This window comes from Solanum verrucosum, unplaced genomic scaffold (assembly GCF_900185275.1).
Source record: "Solanum verrucosum unplaced genomic scaffold, falcon-dt-bn FXZP01000009.1, whole genome shotgun sequence".
Lineage (NCBI taxonomy): Eukaryota > Viridiplantae > Streptophyta > Magnoliopsida > Solanales > Solanaceae > Solanum > Solanum verrucosum.
In genome coordinates, this window is record NW_026020231.1 from 1,659,042 (window position 1) to 1,673,938 (window position 14,897).

The 14,897-nt window shown below is 31.9% G+C and overlaps 1 protein-coding gene across 2 annotated transcripts; it reads left to right on the top strand.

The window, feature by feature from the left end:
* The first annotated feature begins 210 nt into the window (after nucleotides 1–210).
* LOC125832385 (protein IMPAIRED IN BABA-INDUCED STERILITY 1) lies at nucleotides 211–6,949 on the top strand. Of its 2 annotated transcripts, none has more exons than XM_049511527.1 (9): nucleotides 211–1,003; nucleotides 2,361–2,645; nucleotides 2,963–3,280; nucleotides 3,644–3,871; nucleotides 4,316–4,413; nucleotides 4,860–4,950; nucleotides 5,052–5,579; nucleotides 5,937–6,066; nucleotides 6,397–6,949. In XM_049511527.1, the coding sequence occupies exons 1-9, from the start codon at nucleotides 617–619 to the stop codon at nucleotides 6,414–6,416; spliced, it is 2,085 nt and encodes a 694-aa protein (XP_049367484.1). In that variant the 5' UTR covers nucleotides 211–616; the 3' UTR covers nucleotides 6,417–6,949. The 2 variants fall into 2 exon arrangements, with proteins under 2 accessions (XP_049367484.1, XP_049367485.1); XM_049511528.1 differs by having other exon boundaries at nucleotides 5,055–5,579.
* The last annotated feature ends 7,948 nt before the right edge of the window (nucleotides 6,950–14,897 follow it).

Consider the following 14,897-nt stretch of genomic DNA (forward strand, 5'->3'; position numbering starts at 1 on the left):
CAGGCTTTCAATAGTTCAAAAATGAAACTGACAATTCATATCAAATTCAAAAATATTTTCAAATACTTCCTTTTTTACTATATAAAAAAACCTACTAGAACAAACAAGAATAGAAAATTTTAAACTTGTGCTCATAAAAGTCAATAAAAACTTGTTGCTCTCAAAGACCGCCCATTCTTTATTATTCTCATAAATAAATTCTTTTTCCCACAAAAAAAAAAAGGCAAATGAGAAGAAACACACAACACAGCCTATAAACAAAGGCAGCAGAACGTCAGTGTAAAAAGTGCAGCAACTTCCTTTTCTCTCCGTTGATTGCGCTTCATTCCATTGCTGCTATTGCTAAGTGCTAACCCCATTAATAAACCTTGTAGTTTTCCTTCTTGACCACCTTCCGCAATTGCCGCAACTAAAAGTTTTGAGAGAGAAAAGGAAGTGACTTTAAACAGAGTTTTCTTGATCGTATAAATATATTTGGGATTGGCATTGGTTGCTTGAGAATTGAACTTGACCCACGTCAAGATTTAGTCGAATTTCATCTGGGTTAGTCTTTGTTGCCGGTGAAAGTGTCTCTAATGGTGGTTCTGGGTCGCCGTTGCTGACATTTTTGTCCACCATGGGTTGTGTGGCTTCCAAGCAGACTGTGTCGGTTACTCCTGCATTTGATCATTCGGGGATTCTCGTTAGAGATGGGGAAGATGTCGGATCGGGTAGGGGTCGGGTTGGGAGTGGTGGGTTTGGGTTGGATTTTGATTTGAAGAAGGTGAAGAAGAGGGGGGATTCGGGTCTGAGTGGTGCGGAGAGCGAGTTGGATGAGTCAGGTAGGGCGAGTTCGAATGGGTGTGGTAGTGAGTCAGTGAGTTTTAGGTTGGGGAATTTGCAGAAATATGTGGAAGGAGAACAAGTGGCAGCTGGTTGGCCTGCTTGGCTTAGTGCTGTTGCAGGGGAAGCCATTCAAGGATGGGTGCCTCTCAGAGCTGAGTCTTTCGAGAAATTGGAAAAGGTTTGTTGCCAAAATCATAATTTGATGCTCCGTTTCCCCATAGATTTTGAAGTTGAAACTTGAAAGTTCAGGTTTTTGAAATTTGAAGTAGTGTTTGTGCATTTTACTTTTTAAAAAAATTGAAGTTTTGTGTGGGGAACAGACCATTTTTTGGGAACTTGCCAAACAGATATTTTTTGATAAATTTTCAAAATCTATGGTCAAAACTCAAGGGCTAGCTATCTGTATAAATCTCTGTTAGTGCAGAAGTTGTGTCCTTATTAGTAGTTGTCTTTTTCTTAATTTTGTCCTGTGATACTGCCGTAGCCTAGGGATGTCTCAAAAGTACTTTCTCATTTGATTGTGATATATCAGGTTAACGTCTCATATGGCAGGGTACTTTTCTTAGCAATGTTAGATTCAAGACCAGACCAGTAACAACATACCCAAATGTTCTCTTTGTGTGTACGTGTAGTAAAAAGAAGGTAAAAAGATTGTTTTCGATATCCCTCAAGTAAAGCATAACAAAAATTAAGTATGTAAAGCAAAATAAATTAATGTGAAGTCTGTTTTTCCGGCTTAATTCTCTTATTCTAGAATTAATAAGATAAGTTGAAAGATTTGTTCTTTCTTGGGGTTCTTTTGCTTGTTAGTTGAAAGCATTGTACCAAAATGGAAAAGGAATCGGGTGGTAGTAGTGTTTGCTGCTAGCTTAATGAGAAAAGTCTACCCTTTTCATATAGTTCTTTCAATTCAACTTAAAGCCGGTGAATTAATAAAGGTTGAGTTGCTAACTTGCTTTTTTCCTCCCTTTTCACGGACTAATGTTGGGATTATAGTGAGTCAGTTTGGTTGGCTCGTTTCGTATACTCATCCAGATTCCAAAATACATGCTTCCGCAACAGACATCTAGGTCTCTAAGTCATTAGTTCTCTTAAAAAAATCATAAGCACTGTTGCATTGATATTTCAGCTGTTGAAAGTAATATATTTAACTTGGATCACTGTTCCATAGCAGCTGAGAGGTGAATTTTACCAGTTCTAAAAAATTGAGATTTTCTTTACTAGTACCTATTTGGTGAAGTTTTGGTATCAAGAGAAGAATGTTGCTGTACTGAAATATGAAACTTCTTACAACTGTTTTATTAACATAAAGAAATATTTAAATGATGGAAACACCTTAAAACTCATGGAGAAAAATAGAACTGCACTTTTATTTGCTATGCACCAATTCAAGTTTGCTGCTCATCAGTTGACTAGAGTCAATATGCTTCTTCTTCCTACTTGGTAGACTTACTAACAATTTTTATTATCATTCTGTGACTTTAGGTTTTCTAACTGAGAAATGTTTTTCCTATACCATTTCACTGCTCTAACAGATAGGTCAGGGTACATACAGCAGTGTATTCAGAGCACGTGATTTAGAAAGTGGAAGGACAGTTGCCCTGAAGAAGGTGCGGTTTGATAACTTCGAGCCAGAAAGTGTTAGATTTATGGCACGAGAAATTATGATCCTCCGCAGGCTTGATCACCCCAATATCATCAAATTAGAGGGTCTAATTACCTCCAGATTGTCTTGTAGCATGTATCTTGTGTTCGAGTATATGGAACATGATATTTCAGGACTCCTGTCTTGTCCAGAAGTTGAGTTCAGCGAATCACAGGTTTGCCAACTTTTCATAACATTACCTTACAGCTTTATCAACTGAATCTTTTCAACGAATGGTTCACGAAAAAAAAAAAATGACAAAAAAATTCCATTTGTTTTGTTTTGGAAATGTTATTAGTAAACTTTACCTTCTCTTCCACCCAGTGAGCTCTTTTTTTTTTTCTTTTTTTTTAAATAACTCCATTGATCATTGATGTGCAAAAACTTACAATTTGAGTTTGGCATACCAAACTTTGTACATGATCATTAAGGGGAACCCAATGAGCTCTTACTATTATTGTTGGGCTAAGGATGAGCTGGCTCATTTTACAGATTAAATGCTACATGAAGCAGTTGTTGTCTGGAATCGAGCATTGTCATTCTCGAGGCGTAATGCATCGGGACATCAAAGGTGCAAATCTTCTGGTAAATAATGACGGAATTTTAAAGGTGGCAGATTTTGGATTGGCGAACTTCTGTAACCTTGGAAGAAAGCAACCACTAACCAGCCGAGTTGTCACTTTATGGTATCGTCCTCCAGAGCTTCTGTTGGGCTCCACAGAGTATGGAGCCTCTGTGGATCTTTGGAGTGTCGGATGCGTGTTTGGTGAACTTCTTACTGGTAAACCTATTCTTCAGGGGAGAACTGAGGTACCTCCTTCAATGTTTAGATCTCTTAGCACACTTAAGTGGTCAAAATCATCAAATCTTGTTAAACAAGCTTGCAATTGTTATTAGAATAATTGTTTGCTCAAATTACCTTTTCTCGTAGCTACTTTTATTGAATAGAAGACCACTAACATACTTCTGCAGAAAGTGTACCCCATAAAAACTTTACCGCTCATACTGTTCCATCCTCCTCTTTCCTTAGTAATGCAATGTGCCTATCTAGCTCATACTTTTCACGTTTAGTCTTTCTTGGTGAACTGATTTATTGCTGGCCAATTAACCTGAATACTTCTTAGTTTTTTGCTGCATGATTAATAGCTGAACAATCGCTCTTTTGTGCTACAGGTTGAACAGCTGCATAAAATTTTTAAGCTCTGTGGATCCCCACCAGATGATTACTGGAAGAAATCTAAACTTCCTCATGCAACTCTATTTAAACCGCAACATCCTTATGAGAGCTGTCTGTGGGACACATTTAAAGATCTAACCAAAAGTTCAGTCTCACTCATAGAGACTCTTCTTTCAGTGGAGCCACCGAAACGTGGAACTGCTTCTTCTGCCCTTGCATCTGAGGTATTATTTTAATTTCTTCTCTTTTTTTTTTTCCTTTTTTGATATGGTAATGACAATTTCCCTTTCTTATCAATGTGTCTTGATTTTCATTTTTTTAAAACCTGGAAATGTTGTTTTATTGTTTGTTCTTCGCTTTTTCACTGTTCAAGTGCATTTTGAAATCTTTCTCATGTTCTCTTCATCCAACTCTTTTTTTTTTTACATGTTTCTCATGTTCTCTTCTCTAAAACTTAAAATTGTTAGTTTATACTTTATTTCTTTTGTTATCTTACTATTTATGTGCCTTATTTTGTTTTTTCCTGATAAGTTATTTATGTGCATTAGTTTTTGCTAATAGTAAATGCATGTATCCTCCCTCTCATGTAAAACTAATTCTTTTTCTTTATCTTACAAGTACATAAATTTCAAAATCTCTAATTCCCAACTTTCGGATTCTATCTTTAGTACTTCAAGACAAAGCCTCACGCCTGTGATCCTTTAAGCCTGCCAAAGTATCCACCAAGCAAAGAGATTGATGCCAAACACTGTGAAGAAGCAAAAAGGTGAGAACTTGATAATATTCTGCCAGGAGAATTTTTTGTAATATTTTTCTGGTTATAATTTTACTTGAGGGAAAATCACAATGGTTGACAAAAGGGAAATACCCTACCCAATGCCCCTCTGCACCCTCTCCCCCAAAACCAACCCTACACAAAAGGACAAGGATGAAGCGTGCTGTCCATCCGTCATTTTGCTGTAAGGGTATGATTATGCTAAAATCAAGTCAATAATGCTCTTAAAACCATGATAACTTGAAACAGAGTATAAACTTGTTTGACTAAAATGGCGAAATTGGTTTTGATAGAATGATTACTTCCACAAAATGATAGTAGTATTTAAGCTCCCTATCTTGCTCATAAGTGTTGACACTAGCTCTTGCATTTGCTACATTTTCTAGCTTTTGCATAGATCTTGCTAAGTTTTGATTTAATTGTATGAGAATTTTCAGGAAGAAGCCTAGTGGAAGAGCCCGTGGACCTGAGACAACCAGAAAGTCAATCAGAAAACAGACTGCGACAAATAAACTGGCACCTGAAGAGGTATTCTTTTTTTCCTTCTTTCCTATAAAAAGTTTAGGTGCATTTTTTCTTCATTTTGCATATTATAGACAGGGAAAGCTAAATGATTTTTTTCTCTGCAGAAGTTACCCGTCCAAAATCAAGGTGTTCCTAAAAGTAATGGTAGTAGTCTGGGTACTCTAAAAGAAGGAGACATTATTATAGGTCTTGAGCGACCTAAGCCATCCGTTGATTTGAGGGGAGAGGCTTCCCACATTAAGAATGCATCTCAAGGCGATGTCCCCTTTTCAGGCCCTCTTCAAGTTTCAGGATCAAGTGGTTTTGCATGGGCGAAAAGACGGGTTGATGATTCGTCAATGAGATCAAGGAGTAAATCAAGTTCAAGAAGCCTAAAGTTTGAACCTTCAGGTGCACTTCATACTAAAAATAACATGGAGCTAAAAAAACAAGAGAACTATGAAGCTACAAATGGAAGTCGCACCAATTCTAAGGGCCGTGACACCTATGAATCCACCAAACATGCAATGCAACGACATTGGAGCCAATTAGAGCAGACAGATTCATTTGATGCTTCTGATGGCTATCACTCTCAAGAACTGTCACTGGCTCTCTATCTGAAAGAGGAGACAGCTTTCAAGAGGATCAACGTGGTTAGTCAAACACTTTCTCAGGATTCAAATATAATAATTACACATTTTCTGTTCACATTGTTAAAACCTGCTTAAAATGAAGGGATGCGATTATTCTAAATGGAGCAGTCACTAAAAAGATGATAGTTGATGAATTTAGGGATTTTCGGCTTACAACTTCTGTGTTTGATTCATTTTCTGTCCTCCTGTTATTTTTTCAAATGATGAAATTGGTGACTATGCTTTAGAATAATTAAGCCTCCATGCTTGTTACTGAAACATTCAGAGAAGCGTATAGCCAATTGCAAACTCATAAAATGGAGTTGCATATTTAATCATTGAACTTAAATTGATCTTTTAGAATCGTACCTTTAACAGGTTCAGGATCAAATGGACAAAGTTGAATTCTCAGGACCTTTGCTATCTCAATCACATAGAGTTGAAGAACTCCTGGAGAAACATGAGCGCCAGATCCGCCAAGCTGTTCGACGATCATGGTTCCAAAGAGGTAAAATGTTTCACTACTTTGAAAGGCCCTTTTTAATCACACCAATGTGTACAATACATTAGGCCTCTGAATTTATAAATTTAGGTAAGTGACCTGTAATTAACTTTTCTGCTACTGTCGTTATATGTTTTAGCAATTGTTTGGAAGTTGACAAGAGAAGATAACAAATTGACTCCTCCCAGACATGCATTTAAACAATTGCTAATCAGTTGTTAATATATCGTTGCTGGTCTTCTCGTCTAGTTCATTTACGTATTTTGTGGGTTGCTACTCCATACAATTGTAGTCACCAACCACCCAACTGAGCTTTCCTTTTTTTTCCTTTTTCAGTGAGGAAAAATGGAAACTGATTGTATGGTGCTCCCATTTCACACGGTTATACTATACAGAAAAGAAATGAGGTACAGGAATTTTGACAGTGGATTCACAACAAACAAGAAAGTCTCATATACTCTAAAGTAGCTGAACGCGATGAGCTGTTGATCTCGATCCATAGCAGTGTACAGAAGACTCACCAAGTTAAGAACCGACTCTATTCAAGGGCTGCAGCAAGTACTTCAAGAAAATAAGCAATGGCTAAACGTCCTTCATTCGTTAAAATTTTCAAGGCCCTGAAAATAAATTCTCTGAGTATCGTCTCTCCACTCTCATCCTCGGCGTCAATGTATATAGTTCTTAGCTGTCAAAACTCATTCATTTTTGCCCTTTCATCATAGAGTAGTGAGTGTATTCTGTACCTTGCTGATAGATACATATAGTTGGTTCCAAGGGAACTCAGTAAAGAAGCTGATGCATTTTCCAAGCTGCCTTTTCGCGTGTTAAACTCCATTGTCATTGCCCAAGAAAATCCAAATATAGCATTTCTTACAGTAGATATTGAGAAGATATGAATCCCAGAAGGTCAATCACCAATTAATGAGTAATTTTGTCACGATCCAAACTCATGGTGTGTATTATCCACTTTGCCCCCAACAAACCTGACAGATTTGTCCCGTGTGCTACAACATTCATCGGGTTTTAAAGTGTCATGAATTTGTATTATGTCTTGTAGAACTTTTCACTTTCTTATGAATTCGCTTAAAGATAACATATATATACCCCTCTATCATAAGCTTATCTTTGATCCATATTCATCAGCCTGCCCTCTGTCATGAACCGTCACAAGTTTATATAAGATATGTAGAATGTGATTAAATGAGAGGTGGTAATATTATTAGTTCCACATGAGCATTGGTTGAATAATGATATGATATGATATGATGTCAAATCATGAAGATGGGAGTTTTGCTATGTTGAGTTAATATAATTGGGCTCCACCAATGGGCTATTATTTAAAGGACCTTTGCAACAATTGCTTGGTTTTCACTTTGGGTGACATCTAATTATGCACTCTGTAAAATTATGGTCCAGACCTCACGCGCGGATACCAAATTATGGTGCGATTCCAGCTTTAGAGGTAATAATCGAAATATTTCGGAGTTAAAAAAAAATGGTGAATACAAAAAGGAAAATAAAATTATAAGTAAAAAACATTTTTGACATACTTATCTTCCATAGAAAAATTAATATTGACTTTGTATATAGCAATTCACGGGATTTGATTTAATAAATTTAGACTCTAGTTTCATTGTGAATATTTATTTGTATGGACTATTTAAGTATTTAATGACGTGAGGATATATACTACTACTACTAATTATCATCAATAAATAATAACTATATGAATATTTTGTTACATGTCATGCATTCAAGACAATCACTTTATATTTATTGGTTATGCAATAATTTTTTCTGCTTCAATCTCCTCTCACATTTCCAACCGTTGGAGAAAATGAAAAATTAAAGTGAAGTGAATTAAAAAGATCAAACATGTTTGTACTTTTTTCCTTTCCTTTTTCCAAAATAGACTGTTCCAAGTGTAGTAGAAATATAAATCCCAAAAATAGGAAAAAAAATTTCAGAAATTCATTTATAAAAATATATCAAGGGAAACCCACGAAGTAAAATATGAAGAGGATAAAGTGTATTTTGAAAAAAAGTAATTCATGAGGCAAAATTGGTAATTGGAAAACATACATGATGCCCAGCATCATACAGTACTTCTCTAATGTTTTTTTCTTTTCTCTTTAAAATAAAAAGCTTATCACCTTTTATAAAAAATTAATTTATAATATATCACATTCCTACTTTTCTCTAATTGATAATTAATTTTTAGCATCATCATCATCATGTTCCTTAAATACTTATTAGCATATGACAAACACGTGGTGGGTTCCCCCCTCCTTCTACTTTCTAACCGAACGCAAACATAAATTATGTTACTCGATCTGAATATAAAGAATTAAAACACATGAAAAACTAAATAAATTTGAATATATACATATATTTTTCTCATTAAATTCTACTATTAATATATATTGTATCTTATTAATTCATTTAAGCCTCATAAATTAATATAATTTGACGTAAACATCGATATGAGTTCGAAAGGATCACTTTCATCAGAGCCATGTTATGTTACATGCATATTTGGAGTATATATATATATATATATATATATATATATACTAGACATCGGAGTCCGTGCTAGTATATGTATTATTTTTTGTTTCAATTTATGTGACAAAGATAAAATTAAAGAGTTAATTAAATTTTAATATTAATTTAAAATAATTTAAATTTTTAATTATTGTTAATTATGGTAAAAAAATTTTATGTCTTTTAACATTCTAAATTGCTAATTATTGTTGTATGATTTGTAATATCTTTTACGCAATTTTGAAATAATAAAGGTTATTTCTTCTTTCTCAATTTATGTGGTACTAATAAAATTTCGAGATTCAATCAATTTTTTTTGTCTTTAAAATATTCTATTGTTAATTACTGTAAATTATTGTACTTTCTAAGTAATTTTCAAATAATATATATTATTTCATTTGTCCAATTTATGTGTCACCGATAAAATTTAAAGAGTTAATCAAATCTTTTACATATTTTTATATCTTTTGAATATTTAAGTAAATAATTATTGTGATTTATAATATTTTATACAATTATTTTTTTAAAAAAAAATAACAAACAAAACGAATTCATCATAGGAAAATTACCAAAGCATCCTTGAATACATCAATAATGGGTCCCACTTTTTGTTTAAAAAAATATGCATATTGGGAGGATATTTTTGTCCAAAGTGGAAATAGAATAAGTATAAAGCATTAAAGTCTTTTAAAATTTAAAATTGTTAATTCTTATTGTATGATTTGTAATACTTTTACGCCATTTTCAAATAATAGAGGTCATTTCTTCTTTCTCAATTTATGTAGTACTAAAAAAATTTTGAGATTCAATCAATTTTTTTTTGTCTTTGAAATATTTCTAGTTGTTAATTACTGTAATTTATAGTATTTTCTAAGAAATTTTCAAATAATATATACTATTTCATTTATCCCAATTTATGTGTCACCGATAAAATTTGAAGAGTCAATTAGATCTTTTATATATTTTTATATTTTTTAAATATTTAAGTAATTAATTATCGTGATTCATAATATTTTATAGAATTATTTAGTATAGTAAAATAAATTTAAAAGAAACAAACAAAACGAATTCATCATAGGAAATTACCAAAGCATCCTTCAATACATCAATAATGGGTCCGACTTTTTATTTTTAAGAAATTGCACATTCGAAGGATATTTTTGTCCAAAGTGGAAATATTGTGTAAAAAATGTGTATTTATTGTGATTTTGAATGTTTGTGGGGTAATAGGACGCATGCTAAGTTAAGGTGTCTTTTTGAAAATCTGGGACAACTTCAAGTATCACTTAATGTTTTTTCTCAAAATCTAAGTTACTTTCGTAAACTATGTGTCAGATCAAAATCAAATTAACAAATTCAAAAGGAATGAGTAATAAATAACTCATACAATGGCATATTTATTATTTAACTAAATAATAAATATGTAACTAAAACTCTTGTTAGCTTTTGATTAAAAGCTAACAAAATAGTTACAATGATAATTGCATTCTAACTTATTATATATAGATATACTGAGATAAAGTGATGATTGGCATTAATGTCTTTTTCATGAACATGACAAGAAATTATGGTCACATGACCTTGTTTAATTCTTACTACATATATTTTGTTTGATCCATCATCATATCTTCCTGTCTTTTCTCATCCTCCATTTTTGAGATATATCAAAGTACAATAATGTTTTCTTCCTGGAAAAAATAATAATATAATCATAAAAAATGTAATGCAAACTTGTTGACTTTGTGTTACTCTCCTGTCTTAACCTTTGATATTATTTCACTATTATGAGGTATAATTTTTTATTTTTTTTGCTATTTTTTATTTTATTTGTTTATACATTTGAGTATTCAATTTATACTTTCATGTGATAGATTCCTGCTTCAGATATTTTCGTTTGGCCATAAAAATTATAAATGATTTTCTTAGAATAATTTTTTACTTTATTTGAAAATAAGTATTTGATTAGGAAAATTTTAAATTTTATTTGCAGTTGTATTTCAAATTTAAAAAATAGCTTATAACTTTTTTTTCAACTCTCTTTAACGATTGGAGTTACTTTTAATTTCAATATTTATCCTAAATTTATGATTTAATTTTTATAACAATAGTTTCATATTTTATATCATCTACCAACCATTACTATTACCATTTTGAAATTTTATATTACAACGTTTATGATCAAACATCTACCTAGTTTTTATTCTTCACCCCCATTAATTGTTAAAACCAACCTATTAACCACTTTGGTCACTACCACAACACTACAAAGTAAATAAAATATACTATTACCAAGATTTTCTATTTGCTAAAGTACTTTTTTTTTGGGCATAAATTCATAATATATAAAAATAAATTTAATTTTTGACATTGGGACATAGAAGAGTAAATATGAAACATTTTATTTTTATGGCCAGCCCTATGACTAACGTGGTCTCCATCCTTCCCCTAGTTGGGTGTATCAATCATTAAAGAATTTAATTATGTTTTTACTAACATTAAAAATTTCAGTAAATAATTTAATTAGGAAAAACTGTATTCATAATAAATTAGGTAATCAAATGTCCGAACCTAATTTTAAATTTAAATATTTTAACCGTTTAGCCTTCATATACTTTAATAATTATGATGAATTGAATGTTTGAAAGTTGGAGACGATATTAAATACTTTCTTTGTTCATATTTACTTGTTCACTATTGACTTGACATATTTGATCTTTAAGAAGCAATACATAAAATGATAATTATTATATCACTCTTTGAATATAATAAATTTAATGTTTTAAATAATGCATTGGGGAAATAACTTTACTTGATAATAAAGGTAAATTAAGAGTGATAAATTATTTCTTATATTTTTTAAAACTGTACAAATAAAATTAACATCTATTTTTAATACATATAGACAAAAAAAGATGTACAGAAAAGGTAATACTTTAGAAATTATGTAAATTCATCAATGCATAAACTTTCTTCAAATAAAAACAATATATCCTCTCTACTAACACAACTTAGACTTTAAGGGTGTGTTTGGTATGAAGGAAAATGTTTTCCTGGAAAACAAGTTGATTTTTGACTTATTTTCTCATGTTTGGTTGGTGAGTAGAAAATATTTTCCAGAAAAGATTTTTAGTGTTTGATTTATGAATGAAAAATATTTTTGAGAAATATCTTTTATTTTTACTAGAGTAGAAAATAATTTTTGAAATTGAAAATAGTTTTTAAAAACAAACTTAAATTTTTTTTGGGGGGTGGGGGTGGTAGGGAGTGGGTGAAAGGGGGGGGGGGTCGAGGGTAGGGGTGAAAAATTGAAATTTTGAAGTTGAAAATATTTTTGAAAAACAAACTTAAAATTATTTTTTTTGGGGGCGGGGGGGGGGGGGGGGGGGGGGGGGGGGGGGGGGGCTGGTAGGGGGGTGGGTGGGTGGGTGGGGGTCGCGGGTAGGGGTGAAAAAATGAAATTTTGAAATTGAAAATATTTTTTAAAAACAAACTTGAAATTTTTTATTTTTTTTGGGGAGGGGGGTGGGGGGCTGGTAGGGGGTGGGTGGGTGGGGGTTCTAGGGGTGAAAAAATGAAATTTTGAAATTAAAAATATTTTTTTAAAAAAAACTTAAATTTTTTGTGGGAGGGGGGGCTGGTGGGGGTGGGTGGGTGGGGGGTCAAGGGTAGGATGAAAAAAATGAAATTTTGAAGTTGAGAATATTTTTTAAAAACAAACTTAAATTTTTTTTTTGGGGGGGGGGGGTTAGGGGTGGGTGCGTGGGGGGCTGGGTAGGAGGTGGGTGGGGGGGTCGAGGGTAGGGTGAAAAAATGAAATTTTGAATTTGTAAATATTTTTTAAAAAAAAACTCAATTTTTTTTTAGGGGTGGGGGGGGTGGGGGTGACCCGAGAAGGGGGTGGGTGATCGAGGATCGGGATGAAAAAATAAAAATTTGAAGTTGAAAATATTTTTTAAAAACAAACTTAAATTTTTTTCTTTTTGAAGGGGGTTGGGGGCTGATAGGGGGGTTGATGTGGGGGGGGGGGAGGGGCGAGGGTAGTGGGTAAAAAAATAAAAAAATGAAATTAGAAATATATTTTAAAAACAATTTTAAATATTTTTTTGGGAAGGGGTGGGGTAAAAAAATTGAATTTAAAAACAAACTTTAAATTATTTTTTTTTTTTGGGGGGGGGGGGGTTGGTTAGGGGGTGATTTGAGGGTAGGGACAAAATATATTAATTTTTTCAACAAAAAAATAATTGTAATTTGAAGTTGGAAGAGACTTTTGGAAAATGTTTTCCTTAAGTTTAGAAGGGAAGTCATTTTCCTTAAATTTGAGGAAAATGAGTTGATTTGGAAAACATTTTCCAAAACATTTAGCCCAACCAAACATGAGAAAATTGAAAAACATTTTCCGGAAAATGTTTTCCTTCATACCAAACACACCCTAAAGTTAGATAGCATAAATATCACTAAAGGTTATAAGTACAACTTAGACTTTAAAGTTAGATAGCGTAAATATCACTCAAGGTTATAACTTAAATAGTAACTAATTAAAGATTGTAAATTCAAATCTTGGAAATATGTACAATCTATCTTTCACAGCAATAACTTTATTTTAAAGTGAAACTTTCTAGCTAGCTCAAAAATAAAAATAAAAATAAAAATAAAAATACATAGCATCAAATAGAGTTTACAAGACAAAAAAGCACAAAGACAAAATAATATTTGGATGTCAATCTTGTTGATTTTTTAGTTTGCGTTCGAGGTGCGATATTGTATCGGAATTTGATTATTTCAAATTTTTTCCATTTAAAATTCTATTTGAGGAGAAACGCTCCAATTTTTTTTATAGATGTCAACCTTGTTGATTGATTCAAAATTTGTTAGTAATAAATTGAAATCAAGGAACAATTGTATATTGTGTTCCAAATTTTCGCTCGACACTTCCTTTATTGTTCTGTTTTTTTATTTTATCTTCTGAACTATTTCTTTTTAATATTTTATTAATATTATTATTTTATATAATAAATAAATATAAACCTTAAGGTACCGCTAAACATTAACAAACATGCTTTCTCACTGACACCCCAATAAAAGAAGAAGAAGAAAAAAGAGCTACCACGTGACAAAAAAATAAATTAGAGCATAGTTTGTTTATTTATTTATTTATTTTTTGAAACCTTTAACGTGGAAATTCTGCAGGAGCTATTTGATTTGTTGATTATATGAAAGATGAGTAATAAGAGAATTTTATTTTGTCTGTGATATTAAATATATTTATTGTTGATGGATCAGATTATTTACAATTCTGGAAATCAATGAGGAGTTTTTTCCTGAACTATACAAATTCAATTATCACACATTCAAAAAATCCAAAAAACGAATTGATATAATGTGAATCTAAATTCAAAAAACGTAAAAAGAATCAAAACTAAATTAATTTGATTTCTATTTTCACTTTTATCAAATCAAGAATTTAAGAATTAAATCAAACCAACTAAATATTCCCTCCTAATCATGCTACTTCCCACAGGGTTATATTTTGTTTTGCATTACCAACAAAGATCATAAGGAAGTTGATCATTATCGAAAAATTATTTGACGAGAAATCTCCAATAATATATTATCATTATCCTATAGTATAAAACAGTTATTGTATTTTAGTAATAAAATGGGGAGTCAATTGAGTTTGTAGTTATTTATAATTTTTTTAATATTACTTTATATTTTTTAATTTTAATTTATTTATTTGATTTTGACTTGACACAATTTTTTTTAAAAAAAGGCTTTTAAATTTTATGGCCTTAAACTAAAATAAGTAGAATATACTAAAATACTTTTAGTTTTTTTTTTATTTAAAATGCTATGTGAAAAAATTAACATTAAAAAATTATATAAAAAAATTATTATTAGAATTAACTAAACTAAAAATGAAAATAAAAATAAAACAGATACATACATTAAAACTAATTAAGTAAAATTGTTAAATTAGGTCTTAGGCCTAACTCACACCCCAAAAGCTAGCTCAAAGGGAGGAGGATTGCCTAAGCCCCAATGCTTAGCATCTGGTGCGTGGACAATTTTGGTTTTGGGGGTCCCAACATCGGGTGAGACGGGCCCTGCTCTGATATCATGTTAAATTAGGTCTTAGGCCTAACTCACACCCCAAAAGCTAACTCAAAGGGAGAAAGATTGTCCATGCCTTATAAGGAGTTCACCCATCTCATTAACCACCATGTGGGACTTTTGTCATTCTTTAACAAAAAATATTGATAATATAGTAAAAGTTCCAATCGACCCATTTGTAG

Excerpts from the sequence above, each read along its gene's own strand:
- LOC125832385 (XM_049511527.1), top strand. The coding sequence starts at position 617 with ATGGGTTGTGTGGCTTCCAAGCAGACTGTGTCGGTTACTCCTGCATTT. Across the intron at positions 5,580-5,936 it reads CTTTCAAGAGGATCAACGTG|GTTCAGGATCAAATGGACAA; the intron begins GTTAGTCAAACA and ends TACCTTTAACAG. Across the intron at positions 6,067-6,396 it reads ACGATCATGGTTCCAAAGAG|TGAGGAAAAATGGAAACTGA; the intron begins GTAAAATGTTTC and ends TTCCTTTTTCAG.